The sequence below is a fragment of the Neophocaena asiaeorientalis genome, unplaced genomic scaffold (assembly GCF_003031525.2).
Source record: "Neophocaena asiaeorientalis asiaeorientalis breed wild unplaced genomic scaffold, Neophocaena_asiaeorientalis_V1.1 scaffold35, whole genome shotgun sequence".
Taxonomy (NCBI): Eukaryota; Metazoa; Chordata; class Mammalia; order Artiodactyla; family Phocoenidae; genus Neophocaena; species Neophocaena asiaeorientalis.
In genome coordinates this window covers 1,941,115-1,959,661 of record NW_020172984.1, presented here as the reverse complement: position 1 = coordinate 1,959,661, position 18,547 = coordinate 1,941,115, and the positions used below count along the sequence as shown (strand labels likewise).

At 41.2% G+C, this 18,547-nt stretch overlaps 1 protein-coding gene across 1 annotated transcript in view; it reads right to left on the bottom strand.

The window, feature by feature from the left end:
• Nucleotides 1–535: 535 nt before the first annotated feature.
• The window catches only part of AKNAD1 (AKNA domain containing 1), a 29,122-nt gene continuing 11,110 nt past the window's right edge, over nt 536–18,547 (bottom strand). The window contains 5 exon segments of the mRNA XM_024742131.1: nt 536–687; nt 783–905; nt 3,848–3,945; nt 7,527–7,612; nt 13,185–13,341. Of these exon segments, the coding sequence (XP_024597899.1) occupies nt 536–687; nt 783–905; nt 3,848–3,945; nt 7,527–7,612; nt 13,185–13,341 (616 nt within the window).

Genomic DNA, 18,547 nt, shown 5'->3' with positions numbered 1-18,547 from the left:
GATCTTCCCGGACCGGGGCATGAACCCGTGTCCCCTGCATTGGCAGGCGGACTCTCAACCACTGCGTCACCAGGGAAGCCCAAGGAGCCATGTTTTATTCATCTTTATAAATAAATGTTTGTGGGATTTTACTTAGTTCCAAAGGCAGCAAAATTTTGCATTGAAATTAGCAATATGATGTTTAAGGAGTGTAAAATAGTCTATTTATGTGCTGAATTTTAGTGGGGATAGATCTAAAGCTTTTGCCCCTTCTGAATAATAACAATAGTGGCAGTTATTCAGTCAGTTACTTGTTCAGCAAATATTTATGACTTGTTACCAACTTACACTGGTATAGCACTTAGTAACTTTCAAAGTCCTTTATTGCTAGGATTGCGTATCTCCCAGTCCCAGCCCAGCCTCTTGCCATCCAGGTGTCGGACTGGATGTGCAAGTGTCAGATGAGTGCTAGAGACCTGGCGGCAGACTAAACAGGGCAGGGGCTCCCCATATGGAAGCAGTGGCTGGTATGATGTGGGTCTCCCATGCAGGGAGATTAGGTTGTGTACAAAGATGGGATCTTGCAGGAGATGTACTTACAAGGTGAAGAATTTTTATTTTCATTTAAATAGCGGAGCTGGGCAAAGGCACTTCTTTTGCTGTGATTAAAGAAATTTTGTCCCGGGGTGTTGAATATGTAATGAAATTCTAAAAAAAAAAGATTAAAAATACAACTCATTGCCTGGGAGCGACAGCTGACCCCATTTATGCCTTGTTTTCTGATGCGGCCCAGTCACTCTCACCTTTAGATAATGCTTTACCGCAGACTCTCTGGGAGTTATGAATCTTAGTGCTGCAGTTCTCACATTTATTACTCTGCAGTCCAGTCCCAGAAGCAGAATAGCAGCTGAGTCCTGTATCAGAACCTGAAAAAGCCCAAGTTACACAAAGGAAGTGTGAGTTTTTTTTATTATAGTCCTAAAATATGCTCTGGAGAGTAGAGCTCTGATCGTGCAAGGTATGCATTAGGCCCCAGAGTGTTCAATTTCCCCAAGGGGAAATTTACCAAGGGGGGTTGCCATCCTAGGGGTGACATTTGGACTCCCCTTATGACAACTGAGAGATGTTTTGATAGATAACAGTTCTGATAGGAAAGTCTTAAGATTTGCCTAGCACATGTAGGTGTTTAGTAAAGGTCCTCTGAATGTCTGAATCTGTGAGAATTTCGTCCATTGAATTATCAGACGATCTTGCATTTGTAGTTATTTTTCCAGATTAGCCCTGATACATCCACATTCTCTTCTTAGACCCTGTGGTGGCCAAGAGCTTGTGTTTTGTCATCCAGGCAATTGGAAAGACGGTTTTCCTCACATCACATTCGTAAGTCCATATGGGAACTTGAATCATAGCTTTGCCCTCATCAGTACCACAGAGAGGCTAGCAGTAGAGAGCATGTGTGTCCGGTGCAGGTCTGAGTCTTATTCGGTAGGCTGTGGGCAGTGGAGTTCTCCAGGTTAGGCCAGAGTATGGGAGCGTGGGCCCGGCAGGTGAGCACATCACACCTGGGTGTCCAAGCAACGTCTTAGCTCCAGGAGAGGCGAGGCTTGGGGACAAAGCTTCTGCCAATGCTACCTGCCTTGCTGCACTCATGATTACACTCATTTGTAACATTAACTTCCAAAGTGTAAATCACAAATGGAATGAGCTCTAGGGAGGATGTTTTCTTTCCCAAATCTCAGTCAATGGTCATTGAATGCCTTCTAATCCAGAAGTCAAGGAAATTACAAATAGAGGAAGAAGGAGCTACACCCTGGGAAGGTTGTGTTGTACAGGGGAAAGGACATGGGTTCAGATAGGCCTGATTTGCAGCCTGGCTCTGCCACTTATTGGCTATGTTGGTTGACAGTATGTCCACAAATTCTTTAACATGCTTTTCAAAGGATAGAGCCTAATTCCTCTCTCCTTGATTGTGACAACTCACAATTTAGTGACTTGCTTCTAACAAATAGAATAAAGTGGTAACAATGGTGTATAGCTTCCAAAATTAGGTCATAAGAGACATTGAAACTTCCATCTCAGTCTTTCTCTTGGATCACTTGCCTGGGGGAAGCTGGCTGCCCTGTCTTAATGACACTCAAGCAGCCTTTTGGTCCACATGGTGAGGAACTGAGACCTCCTGCCAGTGGCCATGTGTGTGAACAATCTTGGAAGCAGATTCTCTAGCCCTAGTCAAGCCTTCAGATGATGGCAGTATTGGCCAACATCTTGACTGCAGCTTCATGAGAGACCTTGAACCTGAACCACCCAGCTAAATGGCTCCCAAATTCCTGACCTGCAGAAACTATGAGATAGCAAATGTTTGTTGTTTTGAGCCATTAAGGTTTGTGATACATCATTACACAGCAATAAATAACACACCAGGCTCTTTGACCCTGGCAAGTCACTTAATTTCTCCAAGCCTCCATTTACTTATCTATAAAATAAAGATAATAATTCCTACCTTACAGGGGTATTATGATAGCCAAGTGATGTACACTATATGTCAACCGTTCTCAGTTCTTTAATTTCAGAACACTCTTACTTACACTCTTAAAATTGAGAACCCTAAAGAGCTTTTGCTTATTATAGTTTTTATCATATATGAAATTTTTTATACCTGTAGTAAAAATCCACCCTCCCCTTGCATTGGAGAAGAGCTGTCATACAACATTCAGTCAACTGAATGTGGCTTGGTAGAGAGGTATTTATAAATTTCAAGTCATTTTTGCTGTGTAGAATCATTCAGATTTTCCTAAGACTAAATGGGCAGTCTCAAAGCTTTTTTTTTTTTTAGAATTTTAAACTGAAGCACTTAAAAAATACTTTGTCATTTAAAAACAGTAATAATCACTTCATGTTCACAAAATAACATTTTTTATGAAAAATAGCTATTTTTGAAAAAAAGTCTGTGAGTAAAATGGCAGTGTTTTACGTTTTGGCAAATTTCTAAAACATCTAGCTTAACAGAAGGCAGCTGGACTTTATAGCTGTATCTCCATTCAGTCTGTTGAAATATTGTTCGTGCACAGAAAAGAGAGGACCTCCCGGCCCCCCGGGGGCCCTCTGACCGCACTTTGAAAATCTCTACTCTGCTCTGGTGTCTGGTATACAGTAAGTGTTCGATCGATTAAACCTACTATTATTATTAGAAAATGTGTCATCTACAGAGAAGAAATAGAACCAAATGTGACATAACAGGAAGAATACTGAGTTGAAGGAAAAAGCAAGCCTGGTTAGCTCTCTGGCCCCCAGCTTCCTGCTGTATAAACTGGGTAGATTAGGCTCGGCCGCTGATTTTCTTCTCAGGAGCTACCTAAGCCAGCAGGCCTCAACTCCACCTCTTCCTCACCCAGGGCAGTCCTGCCAGGGGATGTTTTTCTGCTTAAATTATCTTTGGAGAAGGGCCCCTATGACTAAATCTCATTGGATTCCATGCACTGGTGCTCTCTGGGTCTGCTCCCCACTCTAACTTTCTTTGCTCCTATGAAATGTGTATGGACAAGTCAGCAGCAACTGTCCCGTGGCGGGGGAGCTCCCAAGGTGCAGATTATGGGTCATGCTGGGGGGCTGCCACGCAGAACTGAGGCCGCCTCGTGACTGAGTCACGGAGTCCTGTGACTCCAGGCAGAGACAGGTGTGGGCACTTTCACCCTGCTTGACCACATCTCATTTGAATCAATTCATTATTCTTTACATTTTGCAACAATAATAACCAACGTGCAACACCCTAGCCTAAGTAAAGCTATTTGACGTGGCACATGGTCTGCTGGCAGTGAGTGGACCCCAAGGAGAGGGATCATGACGACTGGCCCCAGACCCCTCAACTTACCGAGAACTGAGTCTGGGTGCCGTGCCTTGTCTTGAATGGCAACAGGATACCTTCCACGGTTGATTCCTCTGTGGCCTTTTTTCTCCATTTTTTGCTTCCTAAAAAAGGTGTATAAACTTTTAGTATACTGCTAATAGCGATAGTGAGAGGTCTGGTAAAACTGAAATGTGAAATTTCTTATGTCAGAGCCTGGAATGATGGAGGATGCATGCATGTCATCCTCAACACAGCTATCCCTCTGCCTGCCTGTTTGAGAGCTTCCCCATGAGAAAGTGCACCCAGCACAATTTGGCCTGAAAAGAACATGCATACCAAACATTAAAAGTAAATCTGTTTTGTTTCCCTGAGGATAATATCTAGTCATGATACACATAAACAATATAGAAATTTGAAGTATGGAATTATAAAATTTGGAGTTTAATTCATTGTCTCAAAATCAGTTCTTATCACGGGAAGAAGCTGTACTACATGTCAATACCAGATCACGTGGCTTTGGATCCATAAGCACAAGCTGAGTGATCCGAAAATTCCAGCAAGGTGGATTTTGTCCAGTGTCTACGGGGCTAAAGGCTATGAGAGCATGTGGGGTTAATTTTAGCTGTGCAAGGCCACCAGGGGGCATCAGAAAGATGCCCTTCGATTGTCATTTACCGGGACACTTCCTCCAACTTGTCTGTAGCTTCTGTCTCCCTCCTTCACAGAAATTCTAACTCCTCCAAAGGAATTTTTGTTGATAGCAATTCTTAAGAAAGCTCTAGCTCAGCCCCTAGAATACTATAATAGCCCCTAGGGAACGCTGCTCATTCTTAGCCTGGAGGGCACCGTGCCCAAGACGTCCTGGATGTAGCCCAAGATGTCCTGGATGTAGCCAGTGAGTCAGGAATGAGACTGATTCCCGGGGATGGAGTTTGAGCCTCAGGCCTTGCTTGCAAATATGTGCATGTCCCACTGTGCCTGGGCCTGCTGCTGGTGGAGAGAGGTGCCGTTCTTGGAGTTTGTGAGGCTGGGGGCTGAGAAGCCAGGCCCTTTCCCTCTTCTTGGAAAAATATGCTCTCCTCATGAGTCACATATTTTCTCACACCTCATTTTCTGTCTCCACCCTCCTCCTCTGGGGCATTTGAACATCTGCTCTCCAAAGTGGAAAACTTGGATGGCACTCAAGTGAGTTTAGTCCAACACATGACTTTCTTTTTCTGCCTCTTTTAAACTTCTTTGTGCACTAAAATCTTCTTGCCAAAAACAGTTAAGGGTGGTTCTACTTGAGAAGACAGTTTTTCAACAAGACCAAGTAGCTGAAGTGTACTCTTAAATCCAAAATTCTGCATCAGACATAAAGGGATAAGCATTTTACACGTAGTATATATGTTATTTATCTGCATATATATAAATATCCTTCAAACAGTACGTACATCAGTAGGCTAAATAAAGAACACATCCCATCTGAGAGAGAGCTAATCTTCTAAAAGAGTAAAGAGTATATATAGCCCTCTGTTCAGTTAATTCCTCAGGGATGATATAGTTTACCAAGATTTCAATTTATAAATCATGCATATCGCCACATCACACCCCAGCAGCTGATTTACTGTTAGATCTGATTTTACACTTGGTTGTGTTTTGCCTTCCATCTTGTTCATTATAAAAGAGAAAATGTAGTCTAGAACACCAGTCCCTGTCTTGCTACTTTAGTAGTTCTGTGAGGTCTAGACTACGAATTTGGAAGAGAAATCTTTAGTACCTTGAAAGCTTAATCAAAACGTTTTTTTAATGTCAAACTATTCTTATTATACTTACTAAAACCTAAAAAAAAAAGTCAAAACATAGGTTTTTTTTTTTAAAATGCCTTTATTATTGTTGTTTTTATTATTATTAAAGACTTTTTTTTTTAAGAAGACGTTTGGGGTAGGAGTTTATTAATTAATCAATTTATTTTTGCTGTGTTGGGTCTTCGTTTCCGTGCGAGGGCTTTCTCTAGTTGTGGCAAGCGGGGGCCACTCTTCATCGCGGTGCGCGGGCCTCTCACTATCGCGACCTCTCTTGTTGCGGAGCACAGGCTCCAGACGCGCAGGCTCAGTAGTTGTGGCTCACGGGCCTCGTTGCTCCGCGGCATGTGGGATCCTCCCAGACCAGGGCTCGAACCCGTGTCCCCCGCATTAGCAGGCAGATTCTCAACCACTGCGCCACCAGGGAAGCCCAAAACATAGGTTTTAATTCAATAAAAAAAAAAATAGTGGGTCTGGGATGACTCAGGGATTTGGCATCATTTGTGACCTTTGTATTGAAAGGAGAGTCAAAGCTGATGATGGACATGTTGGTTTAAAATAATGGTCCACACCAGATGACACACAGATATTTAACCACAAAACCATGCTGTTTCTTTTTTTAGAGGGCAGAAACTCAATAGGACCCTTATGACAAGTGCCATTCCGTGCTGGCATGCTTTCCAACAGGGAACTTCAGTCTTTCAGACCTTGTCATCTGCCTCTATTAGAATCCATTATGTTCAGGTAATAGTGGTGGCTAAACAGCCCCTCCCTCCTTGCCTCTCCACCTTCCTAAGGTCAATTAGCCAAGCTTTGGCTCCAGTCCACAGTGCCTCTCAAGCTTGGAGGAGGCACCTCTTGCTGACTGATAGAAGCTTCAAATAAATGATTCTGAATCCATGTGGGCTAACAGCTGACCAAAGAGTGTTTCAAAACCATTAAGAATTTCTCCTTAGGATTTCACATCTACAGCTTTTTACCCGATTTACAGCTTGTCACCTCTGGAAGATTTCTTGCTGAGGGATGTGGAGAAGTAAACCCTGGGACACAGGATTAGGCTTATTTCCGGTGGGATTGGGGGGCAGAGGTGGGACCCAACAGGGTAAGTTTTCATTCATTGTGAGGAGAGAGTAGTGAGGCTGCGAGCTGGTACACAATGGTGTATAATAATCTCCCACGTGGGCAAGGTTCAAAGGGAGCCTAAAGGCCAAACCACTCTCCATACGCTGTGGTCGTGATTCTTAACCAAGAGGCCTATCAGAATCATCTGGGGCAGATTTAAAAGAAAGATACCCAGGCTTCCCTGGTGGCTCAGTGGTTAAGAATCCGCCTGCCAGTGTAGGAGACACGGGTTCGTGCCCTGGTCCGGGAAGATCCCACACGCTGCAGAGCAACTAAGCCCGTGCGCCACAACTACTGAAGCCCGTGCGCCACAACTACTGAAGCCCGCGCGCCTAGAGCCCGTGCTCCGCAACAAGAGAAGCCGCCGCAATGAGAAGCCTATGCACCACAATGAAGAGTAGCCCCTGCTCACCGCAACTAGAGAAAGCCCGTGCGCAGCAACGAAGACCCAACGCAGCCAAAACAAACAAACAAACAAATAGATAAATATTAAAAAAAGATTCCCACCAGGGCTTCACCCCGGGGAGGCTGATACAGTAGGTGGGGCTGAGGCATGTGCATTATTTTCAAGTCCCCTGGTAAGGCTGATGCTCTCTGCAGTTGAGAGCCGCTGCTACGGGGATTTGTCAGTTGGGAGGGAGACCGGGCTGCGTGTCCAGCCCTGAGAGCTGCGATTCTATAACTTGGCCCGTGGCTGCTTGCACCTGTTCAGTTAGTTGATGCCCATCCTCACTGGAGTTACTATCCCAAGACCGGCTCCCACCCACCCTGGGAATTTAGCAGCTGGAAGCCCTCACCATTCAAGGACCCGGTGGCAGAAGGCACAGCTTGCACCGGTCGTCTCTGCGCTGTCCTGCCTCCCCGAAGCATTGTTAGGCTCCTCCTGCACCACAGAGCACACACAGATGTGGATGCGACCGAGGAAGTGACTCACCCCTCGGCTGCACAGGCACGGCCCAGCCAGCCGCGCGGACCCCGCCAAACTCACCATCTCAGGACTCCTCCACTCTAATTTCTGGCTCAGTGGGGCCTGTGCTGTAACGGCCTGGGGCTTAGAGAAAGAAAGTTTCCACCCTGCCTTGACTTCCTTCCTTCTCCAGACATTTAAAAATCTAGTACAGATGAGAGAATACTCTCCCCACCCTGTTTTCTCTTTCCTTTAGTTTCAAATTACACCAAGCTCCACCAGAGGATGAACCAATTTAAGATGATTTTTAAATCCTTCAATCTGACCACTGGTTAGCAGAATCTAAAAGCCTTTCCAAAGCAATGTATTCAACTATGAATTAAAACAAGGTTTAGGGACTATCTAGAGGCCTAAATGATTGTTTACATGTCCCTGTTTAACACACACACAAAAATCACACTGTGGAACTGAAAAGGCTGACACCACCCTTACTATGGTTTTACCCTTTATGTAAACAGAAAATAAACGTACTTTTCTCACCATTATAAACAATAGTGAGAAATAAGCAGCATTGTACAGACAGCTTTTTCTATATTTTGAATTACTTCCTTAGGAAATGTCTGGGTTGGAGGTTGTGAAAGCGCTTGTGTGATGATACGTGTGGCCTAATTGCTTTCCACCAAAGCTGTACGAATTACAGAGCCGCCATCAACGTTGGTGGCTCGTTTGTCTACACCTTCCTCTGCATCAGGAGTTATCCCTTGAAGATGTTCTTGTTAATTTAAAAAGTAGGGGTGGCTCCCTGTGTTAACATTTCCTCTGTTATTAAAGGAGATAAACATTTCCACATATGTTTATTTATTGGTTGTATATCCTGCTTGTGACTTTTAGTTCTAATCTTTTATCCATTAATTTTTTGGAGGGTTTCAGTGTTTTTCTTATTCATAAAAACCACCATTTGTTGATTGCTCCTTGTGCCAAGTACCTCTCATATCACCTCCTTTATCCCTTACCACCATCCTGGCATGTCGTCCCCATTTTAGTGATGAATAATCTGAGGCTCAGAGAATTTAAGCAGCTCGTCAAGGTCACACAGAGTGAGTGGCAGAGCTGGCATTTGAGCCTTTCCCCATACACTTGTGTCCTTAACCACAGAGCTACTGCTCCTTCGTGCCCTTGTCCGAGCAACTTTGTATGATAAAAATCTTAATCCTGAACAGTGTTTGCTCTTACTATTTTCCAAGTTGTCTGCCTTTCTTAAAAAGATTTACTGTGGTTTCAGTTTTGCAAACATTAGTTGAAATGTTGACATTGTCAAAGAGGTGGTGGAAATGGCCAAGAAACATAAGAAAATGGGTAAATTTCACAAATAGTCAAAGCAATACAAATTAACACAATGAGGCATCAGTTTTCATTTATCACTTTAGCAAAGGTTGGAGAGAAAAAGAAAACAGATACCCTGGTTTGGCTCAGGTTGGAAGTCACCTTCACTCCCAGGCACTGTTGTGGGCACCACTTTGCTAAAGGCCAGTTTATCCAAATTTTCACTGTGTATCTTTTGAACCATTAACTGCAATCCTAGGTTTTTATTCAAAGGAACTAATCAACTATGGCCAAAGGTTTGCATATAAAATGATTTTACTGAAGCAGTGTTTCTAATATCAAAGAAGTGGAAAAAACTAAATGTCCATCAATAAGGGATTGGTTTAATGAATCAGGGTACACCCATACAATGAAATACAATGCAGTCCTTAAAAATGAAGCTGTAGGTTTATTCAATAACTTTTGAGAGGCCCACGATATAATGTTAAATGTAAAAAGCATATCCTAAAACAATACATGTATGGGGACTTCCCTGGCGGTCCGGTGGTTAACACTTCACCTTCTAATGCAGGGGGCGCAGGTTCAATCCCTGGTCGGGGAGCTAAGATCCCACATGCCTCTCGGCCAAAAAACCAAAACGTAAAACAGAAGCAATATTGTAACAAATTCAGTAAAGGCTTTAAAAACGGTCCACATCAAAAATTCTTTAAAAAGCCCCCAATACATGTATGATCCCATTTTTGTAAAAATGTTTATGTGTATCAGAGAAAAAAAAAGACCAGATATACCCTAAAATATTGGCAATGGCTTTTCTGTCAGTGAAATGTTCCTCTGTATACGTTTCTCTATTTTCTGATTTTTTTGCAATAAGCCTGTATCACTTTTATAATTTAAAAAATAATGAGGTTTTTTTTTTGCTTCATTTTTCCCCTGTGTTTCCTTTTATTACTTCTGGGCCTTCAGGGAGTATCTCCGCACTTCACAGTTAAGGCAGATTTACATTAGCAGAATGTAGGGGGGGTGCCCTCCGCCTGAACTGGGAGACCTGGGATCCAGTGTCTCCTGTCATTTGCACTGGGCAAATCTCTTCACCTAAGCTTCCAATTTTTCTTCTGCAAAAAGTCTATGCAAACAGCAAAACTCCAAACCAACAGAATTATTACTGTTTATTGCTTATTATAATTTTGTCATTATTATTTTAGACCCAGGGCTTTTAATCCCAGTATTTCCAATTCCTTTATAATGAAATCATCTCAAAGTGTGGTCCCCAGACCAGCAGCATTGACATCACCTGGGAGCTTGTTAGAAATGCAGAATTGCAGGCTCACCCCAGACCTACTGAATCAAAGCCAGCGTTTCAGTAAGATCTGCAGGTGAGTCCACGGCAGACTGCAGTTGCAGAAGCCCTGATCTAGAACAGGTACCTCAGGCAGGTTTCTCCTGAGTTCTGAAAGAGTGGAGAGGGTTAGCAATACAGGCAGCTCTCACCAGCACTAACACCCAGGGCGCCGGTTAGTATAAGAGCCAAGTGATCTTAATTATGCCAATTTCAGAGTCACGTTCAGCCATACTGGTTGGTTAAAGAGCCAAGGCAATGAACTGAGCAGGGCCAGGACGGGGCTGCAGGACGTTACTCCGGAAGCCGAAGACAACCTCATGGTCATTTGATCTGGTTAGTCTAGTTTTTTTTTTTTTAAAAAAGCAGTTTGAATTTTAGAGTCAGTTCTTGAGCTACCTGGGCGCCCCACTTTGGGGGATTATTTGGGTTTTGTTTAATCTGGTAAAGAGTCACTGGGAATTTAATTTCAGCACTCCTGGGACAGTGGGACCAAGTGACCACTTGCCCTTTTCCCACCCTCCCTCCCCTGGGCGTCTCTACGGAGAGAGGGCCCCCAAGGAAGCCAGGCTCCCGGAGGTGGAAGCGGTGGTCCAAGTCCACGTCTCCCTTCTCGGACCCTCGGGAGGGGCCCGTCGCTGCCCTCTTTGCTGGGCTGTGGGACCAGCCTGTCAAGTTCCTCGGAAGAGGGGGCCTCCTGTGTCTGTGCCGGTGGGGGTGGGGGGGGCGGCGCCCTGTCCCCTCTCACCCACATGGCCCCGGCGCCACGCAGGACGGCCAGGGTGCTCCTTGGGTAACTGGGGAGCTGCATAGAGGGACTTGCCATTAGGGCTGCTGTTGCACAGGAGGTGACTCAAAATGGGTTCTGCATTTCCACATCACCCCTAAGGCACCGTCACATCCTGCCTGGAGTCCCTTTCCCCAGACTCCTCACCTAGCTACCTCATTCCTATCCCCCAGTACTCCATTCAGATCTCACCTCTGACCCTACCCTCCCACTGTGAGTTACTTTTGGTCATATCCCATCACCTAATTGTCACAGTACCTAACACCCAGGTAATGTGCTTACTGTGAGCCAGGCCCTGTTTTAAGTACGTATATTAGCTCATTTAAACATCCTAATAATATCATTAAAATTTCTAAGAAGCTCCCAGGTGAAGCCAATGCTGCTGGTCTGGGGGCCAGCTTTGAGATATTTCATTATAAAGGAATTAGAAATAATGGAATTAAAAACCCCTGAGTCTAAAATGATAATGACAAAATTATAGTAGACATAATAGTTCCGTTGGCTCAGACCTTTACAGTTTGCAAAGACTTTTTGCTAAAGGAGTTGGAAGCTTAGGCAGATATTATTATCCTCACTTTATACAGGAGGAAACTGAGGCACAGAGAGTTTATATAACTTTCTTAAGGTCACAAAGCTGATTAATGACAGAGCTCATATTGATATTTGAACCCAGGCAGTCTGGCTTCACAGTCCTAAGGAATGCATTATTACTTGCACCTACATAGCACTTTTAACATTCTGTAATTCCACGTTAATTTTATCTGTTTGTTGTATGTGTCCCTCATGGAAATGTAAGCATCTTGAGGGCAGGTGGTTTGTCTACCTTGTTTATATTGTATCCCCAATACCAAGAAAAGAGCCTAGCATTTAGCAAGAAATATTTACTGAATGAATGGTTAATACTAGAGGTAGACTCTCTTTTCAGGGCTATTTATCACGAAGTTATAGAGTCCTCATCATCTCAAAACAGTTGCTATACACTTGGGGCCAGTTAAGAAGAGCAAACCCAGATCTGAGGGGAGTGCTGAGCAGGAGCCTGGGCTGCCTCGCTAGGCTCACTCACACCATGTTGAAGCTAATTTCGGTTCAGGACTAGAGAGAGAACCAGCTGCGAACCTTGGGGATCATTTGTTAAATCCACAGTTGTGCAGAGTTTACTATACTGAGTACTCACTCTATACCAGGCATTCAGTCAGTTGTTCGGGCTACAAAGATGGGTACAAAGGCACAAGGACAAATGAGACATGATGCTATGGGGGCACAGAGGCTGGGATGAAGAATCCTGCCTGGAGTGGGCAGCTATGCATCAAGGTTATATAACTAACCTTCAGAGTTAGTGGGCTAACTCTGAAGATGGGCCTTGAATGAATGGGATTTTGCCAGGCAGGTAAGGGTTTTGAGGAGGCAAACATACTTGTTTGGAAGGGCTAACATTTATATAATCTTCAATATCCTGTCCTAAACTCTGACAAAAACCTATTCAAGTTTTGAATAACACCATGGGCTGTGTCTTCAAATACAGTCAATTTAAGGCAATTATCCAGATGATTCCATTTGTCAGAATTTTCATGTATTCTGAAATGTTCTGATAGTTGAGGTTACAAAAAGTACTATAGAAAGACACTGGTAATTGATTTGAATTCCTGGTTTTGCATATGTAGACAATCCAAAAGAATTTAACTTGAGAGAAAGAAAATGTAGAAGTGGACTCATGAGAAATGGTTCTTTCACTGAGTGTGTTATTCTTTATGTAGCAGAAATAGTACAAAACTATTAAGAAGAAAAATTATTTCTTCCAGGCATGGAAGATCTACAAAAAATGTTACTATTCATCCAGAAGAAATAGCTCTTTAGCAGTTCATCAGTTTAAGCTGCATTGTTACATCCTAAACCAATAAGATATTTCAAAAACCAACACTTGAAATAGCTTCTAATTCTTAAAAGCTGGTTCTACTTTAAATAATATGATTCATAGGCCTTTGGAAAGTTAAATTTTCATGAAATGTTAAGATAGAGTTCAGTGATTCCATTAATTAGGATTCTATAAATACATAAAAACCATTTTTCTTGGCATGAAATTAGGCTGTAGGCTGCTATATTACCTCATTTGAGGATGGAGAGGATGTGGATGACAAGTCATCCAGGTTGATTTGAGAACTCACGGGAAGAGAGACAGCTGAAGTATATTTGCCTTTATTAACTTTCTCTTTAAAATCTTCAAGTAGCATCTCCAACGTGAAGATTTCACCTTCTACTTTTCTAGGTAAATATAAACACACAGGCATCTTATTGAGTATGCAGTCAACATTCTAATTAGTAACAACAGTTCTTGAATATAATAACATCGATCTACATTTTTAATGCCGTCTATCTTCAGACAGGAAGGATAATGGACACCTTCCCTGACAGGCATCCTGTTTATAGTTTCACTGCAAAGGCCTGGGCTCTAATACTCAATTTTCTCTTCCAGTTTTATTGAGATATAATTGACATACAGCACTGGACAAGTTTAAGGTATACAGCATAATGACGTGACTTACATACAACACGAAACGATTATCACAACAATTTAGTGAACATCCATCATCTCATATAGATAAAATATTAAAGAAATAAGAAAAAATTTTTTCCTTGTGATGAGAACTCTTAGGATTTACTCTCAACAACTCTCATATATAACGTACAGTAGTGCTAATTATATTTATCATGTTCTATATTTCTAATTCTCATTTTGTTATTCATTAGCTGTGTATCCTTTGGCAAATCACTTAATCTTTCTGTGCCTCCAATGTCTCAACTATAACATGAGATAACAATACTTTGCTTATCTGGATCTGATTATTTTGAAGTCCCTTACAGTTCTAAGAGCTATGATTCTAGGAAAATAGTGATTTATATCAACTGAAAAAGAATGATATGAAAAATCTGAATAACTTAATTAACAAGCTTGATCCATAGGTATATGTACATATAGGTATATGTGTATATATGTACATGCATATATAAATATATATTTTGCCCCCAAAGAATTAATTATCCTCAAATTCATTAAATTTATAAAAAATTACCTCATATTACTCCACAAAGAAAAATCTCAACAAATTCCAAAACATTAAAAATTATACCAGTTCTTTCCCACTAAGATCAGGAACAAGGCAAAAATATTCCTTCTCACCACTCCTATTCAACATTGTACTTGAAGTCCTAGCTAAAGCAACAAGACAAGAAAAGGAAAGAGAAGGTATACACATCGGAAAGGAAGAAATAAAATTGTCTTTCTCCACAGATGACATGATCATCTGTGTAGAAAATTAGAATCAACAAAAAAACTTCTGGAACTAATAAGCAATTATAGTGAGGTTGCAGGGTACAAGGTTAATATATGAAAGTCAATCACTTTCCTATAATCTTTTTTTGTGTGTGTGGTACGTGGGCCTCTCACTGTTGTGGCCTCTCCCGTTGCGGAGCACAGGCTCCAGATGCACAGTTTCAGCGGCCATGGCTCACGGGCCCAGCCGCTCCACAGCACGCAGGATCTTCCCAGACCAGGGCACAAACCCGTGTCCCCTGCATCGGCAGGTGGACTCTCAACCACTGCACCACCAGGGAAGCCCTCCTATATTCTTTTAATGAACAAGTGGAATTTGAAGTTAAAAACATAGTACCATTTACATTAAGATCAAAAAAACTTAAATATGTAGGTATAAATCTAAAAAAATATGCACAAGGTCTCTATGAAGAAAATTACAAAACTCTGATGAGTGAAATCAAAGGACTAAATAAATGGAGAGATAGTCCATGTTCATGGATAGGAAGATGCAATATTATCAAAATATCTGTTCTTCCCAACTTGATCTATAGATCCAGTGCAAACCTAGTAAAAATCCCAGCAACTTCTTTTGTGGCTATTGACAAACTGACTCTAAAGTTTATATGGGGACTTCCCTGGTGGTCCAGTGGTAAAGAATCTGCCTTCCAATGCAGGGGACTTGGGTTCGATCCCTGGTCAGGGAACTAAGATCCCACATGATGTGGGGCAACTAAGCCCACCACAACTACTGAGCCCACATGCCTCAACTAGAGAGCCCACATGCCACAACTAGAGAGAGAAAACCCACATGCCACAACTAGAGAGAAGCCTGTGCCACAATGAAAGATCCCACATGCCGCAACTAAGACCTGACGCAACCAAGAGAATAAAATAAATGTTTTAAAAAATAAAGTTTATGTGGAGAGACCAAAGAGCAGACTAGACAGCCTACAAATAGACCTACACAAAATTAGTCAACTGTTATTTGACAAAGGAGTAAAGGTGATACAACGGAACAAAGATAATCTGTTCAACAAATGGTGCTGGAACAACTGGACATCCATGTGCAAAAAAAAAAAATGAATCTAGACACAGACCTTACACTCTTCACAAAAATCAGCCCAAAATGGATCATAGACTGGGAATAGAAGGATCATGTTTATGTATAGAATGAGTTGGGAAATTTTCCCTTTTCTTTTTATGTTCCATAAGAGTTATTTAAAGTCTTTGTTGAACTCACCCATAGTCCAACTTGGATTTGGTACCTTTTGGGGGTTTGACTGTTTACAATCTTTTCTATTTTTGTCTGGTTATTAGTCTTTTCAGATTTCCTACCTCTTTTTGAGTAGAGTTTAATCATTTATATTTTCCTAGAGATTTGTCCATTTCATCTACATTTTAAACTGTGTTGATATGAAGTTGTCCAATCCCATTTGATCTAAAATTTTTATTCTGATATTTTTCCTTTCTCATTCTTTATGTTATTTATGCTTTTCAGTCAGACTTTCCAGTGGTTTATTTTATAGATATTTTCAAAGAAAATGTTTTATTGATCAAATTATTTTAAATTTCATTTATTTCTCCTTCCTTTTATGAATCTCTTCCTTTTTGGGGGTTTATTTTGCAGTTATTTTTCTGCCTTCCTGGTTTGAATACTTAGTTTATTGGTTTTGAAATTTCACCCCTAATAAAAGCATTTTAAAACTATAAATTTTCTTCAGAGTACTGCTTTAGCTACATTACATTGGTTTTCATGTTAATTTCTCATTTATTATTGACTTGTAGATTATTCCTAACCTCCATTTTTATTTCCTATTTAACACAAGAATTATTTAGATGAGTGTTAAAATTTTCTGATTAGATTTTTACTATCTTTTTATTATTAATTTCCAGTGATCAGAGAATGTGAGTGGTATAATTTTTTAATACCTTTTTTTAGAGAAGTTTTAGCTTCTCAGCAAAACTGACAGGAAGATACAGAGATTTCCCATATACCCCCTGCCTCCACACATACATAACCTCCCGCATTATCAACATCTCCACCAGAGTGGTACATTTGTTATAATTAATGAACTTATATTGACACATCATAATCACCCAAAGTCTATAGTTTACATTGGGATTTACTTTTAGTATTGTACATTCTATAGGTTTGAACAAATGTATAATGACATGTGTCCACCTTTATGATATCATACAGAGTATTTCCACTGCCCTAAAAATCCTTTGTACTCTGCCTGTTCAACCTTCCCCCACCCTAACCCCTAGCAACCACTGATCTTTTTGTTTTTGCCCGTTTTGCCTTTTACAGAATGTCACATAATTGGAATCATGCAACATGTAGCCTTTTCAGATTGGCTTCTTTCTTAGTAATATGCATTTAAGTTTCATCCATGTCTTTTCATGACTTGATAGCTCATTTCTTTTTAGCACAAATAATATTCCATTGTCTGGATAGACCACAGTTAATTAGTGCAGTTCGTCTACTGAAGGACATATTGGTTGCTTCCAAGTTTTGATGGTTCTGAATATAGCTGCTTGAAATATCCATGTGCATGTTTTTGGACATAAGTTTTCATCTCCTTTGTGTAAATACCAAGGAGCATGATTGATGGATCATATGGTAAGAGTATATTTAGTTTTGAAAGAAGCTGCCAAACTATCTTCCAAACTGGCTGTAGCATTTTGCATTCCCACCAGCAATAAAGCAGAGTTCCTATTGCTCTACATCCTCACCAGCATTTGGTGTTTTTAGCATTCCAGATTTGGGGCATTCTAATAGTGTGTAGTGGTATCTCATTGTTGTTTCAATTTGCCATTTCCCTGATGATATATGATGCGGAGCATCTTTTCATATGCTTATTTGCCATCTGTATATTTTCTTTTGGTGAGGTGTCTGTTAAGATCTTTAGTACATTTTTTAATTGGGTTTTTTTCTTACTGTTGAGTTGTAAGAGTTCTTTGCATATTTTGGATAACAGTCCTTTACAAGAAGTGTCTCATCTTCTCATTCTCTTTACATTGTCTTTTGCAGAGCAGAAGTTTTTAATTTGAAGTCTAGCTTATCAATTATTTCTTTCATGGGTGGTACCTTTGATGTTGCATCTCAAAAACCATCACCATAACAAAGGTCATCTAGGTATTCTACTATGTTATGTTCTAGGGGTTTTATGGTTTTGCCCCCCCAAAAGCACCAAATCCAAGTGGGATTATGGGTAAGTTTACCAAAGACCTTAAGTAACTCTTCCGGAACATAAAAAGAAAGGGGAAATTTTCCCAACTGATTCTATTGATAAACATTAGGATATTTATTAATATATTTCACTAGATTCATAAAGGAGATTAAATAGATTTCTAAACCCCATTTGATTAATCTTTTTCCTAAATTTAAAAATATCTAATTCTAGTAAGCTAGGAATAGATGGAAACTTTCTCGATAAAAGCTTATCTACTTGAACCTACAGCAGTCATTATACTTGGAAGAATTCCCAATACCATTAGGAACATGACAAGAATGATTATTTTCACTAGTATTATTCAATGTTTTTTGGGAAAACCTAGCAAATGAAATAAAGCAATAAAAAGAAATGTGATATAGAAAAGTTGGTTTGAAGAAAAGATATAATGTATGAATATTTAAGGGGAAAAGCGAAGTTGAGGGGAACTATTATTTGTTTCTGATTGTCATACCTAAAAACTAAGACAGTCAACTGAAAATCAATGAAATAGTAAGAACAAGATTGTGTCAGGTAGCCCCGTATAAGTTAAACATACAATTTTCTTTATTTCCTGTATATGGATTAGAGAAAACATCTATTAACAACGCACAGAGGGACTTCCCTGGTGGTCCAGTGGTCAAGGATCTGCCTTCCAATGCAGGGGACGCAGGTTCGATCCCTGGTCTGGGAACTAAGATCCCACATGCTGTGGGGCAACTAAGCCTGCGTGCCACAACTACTGAGCCTGCCACGGTCTGGAGCCCATGCATCACAACTAGAGAGCCCACATGCCACAGCTACTGAGCCCGCGTTCCCTAGAGTCCATGCCACAACTAGAGAGAAGCCCGTGTGCCACAACAAAGAGCCCATGCACCACAGGGAAAGATCCCGCATACCGCAAGGAAGATCACACGTGCTGCAGCTAAGACCTGATGCA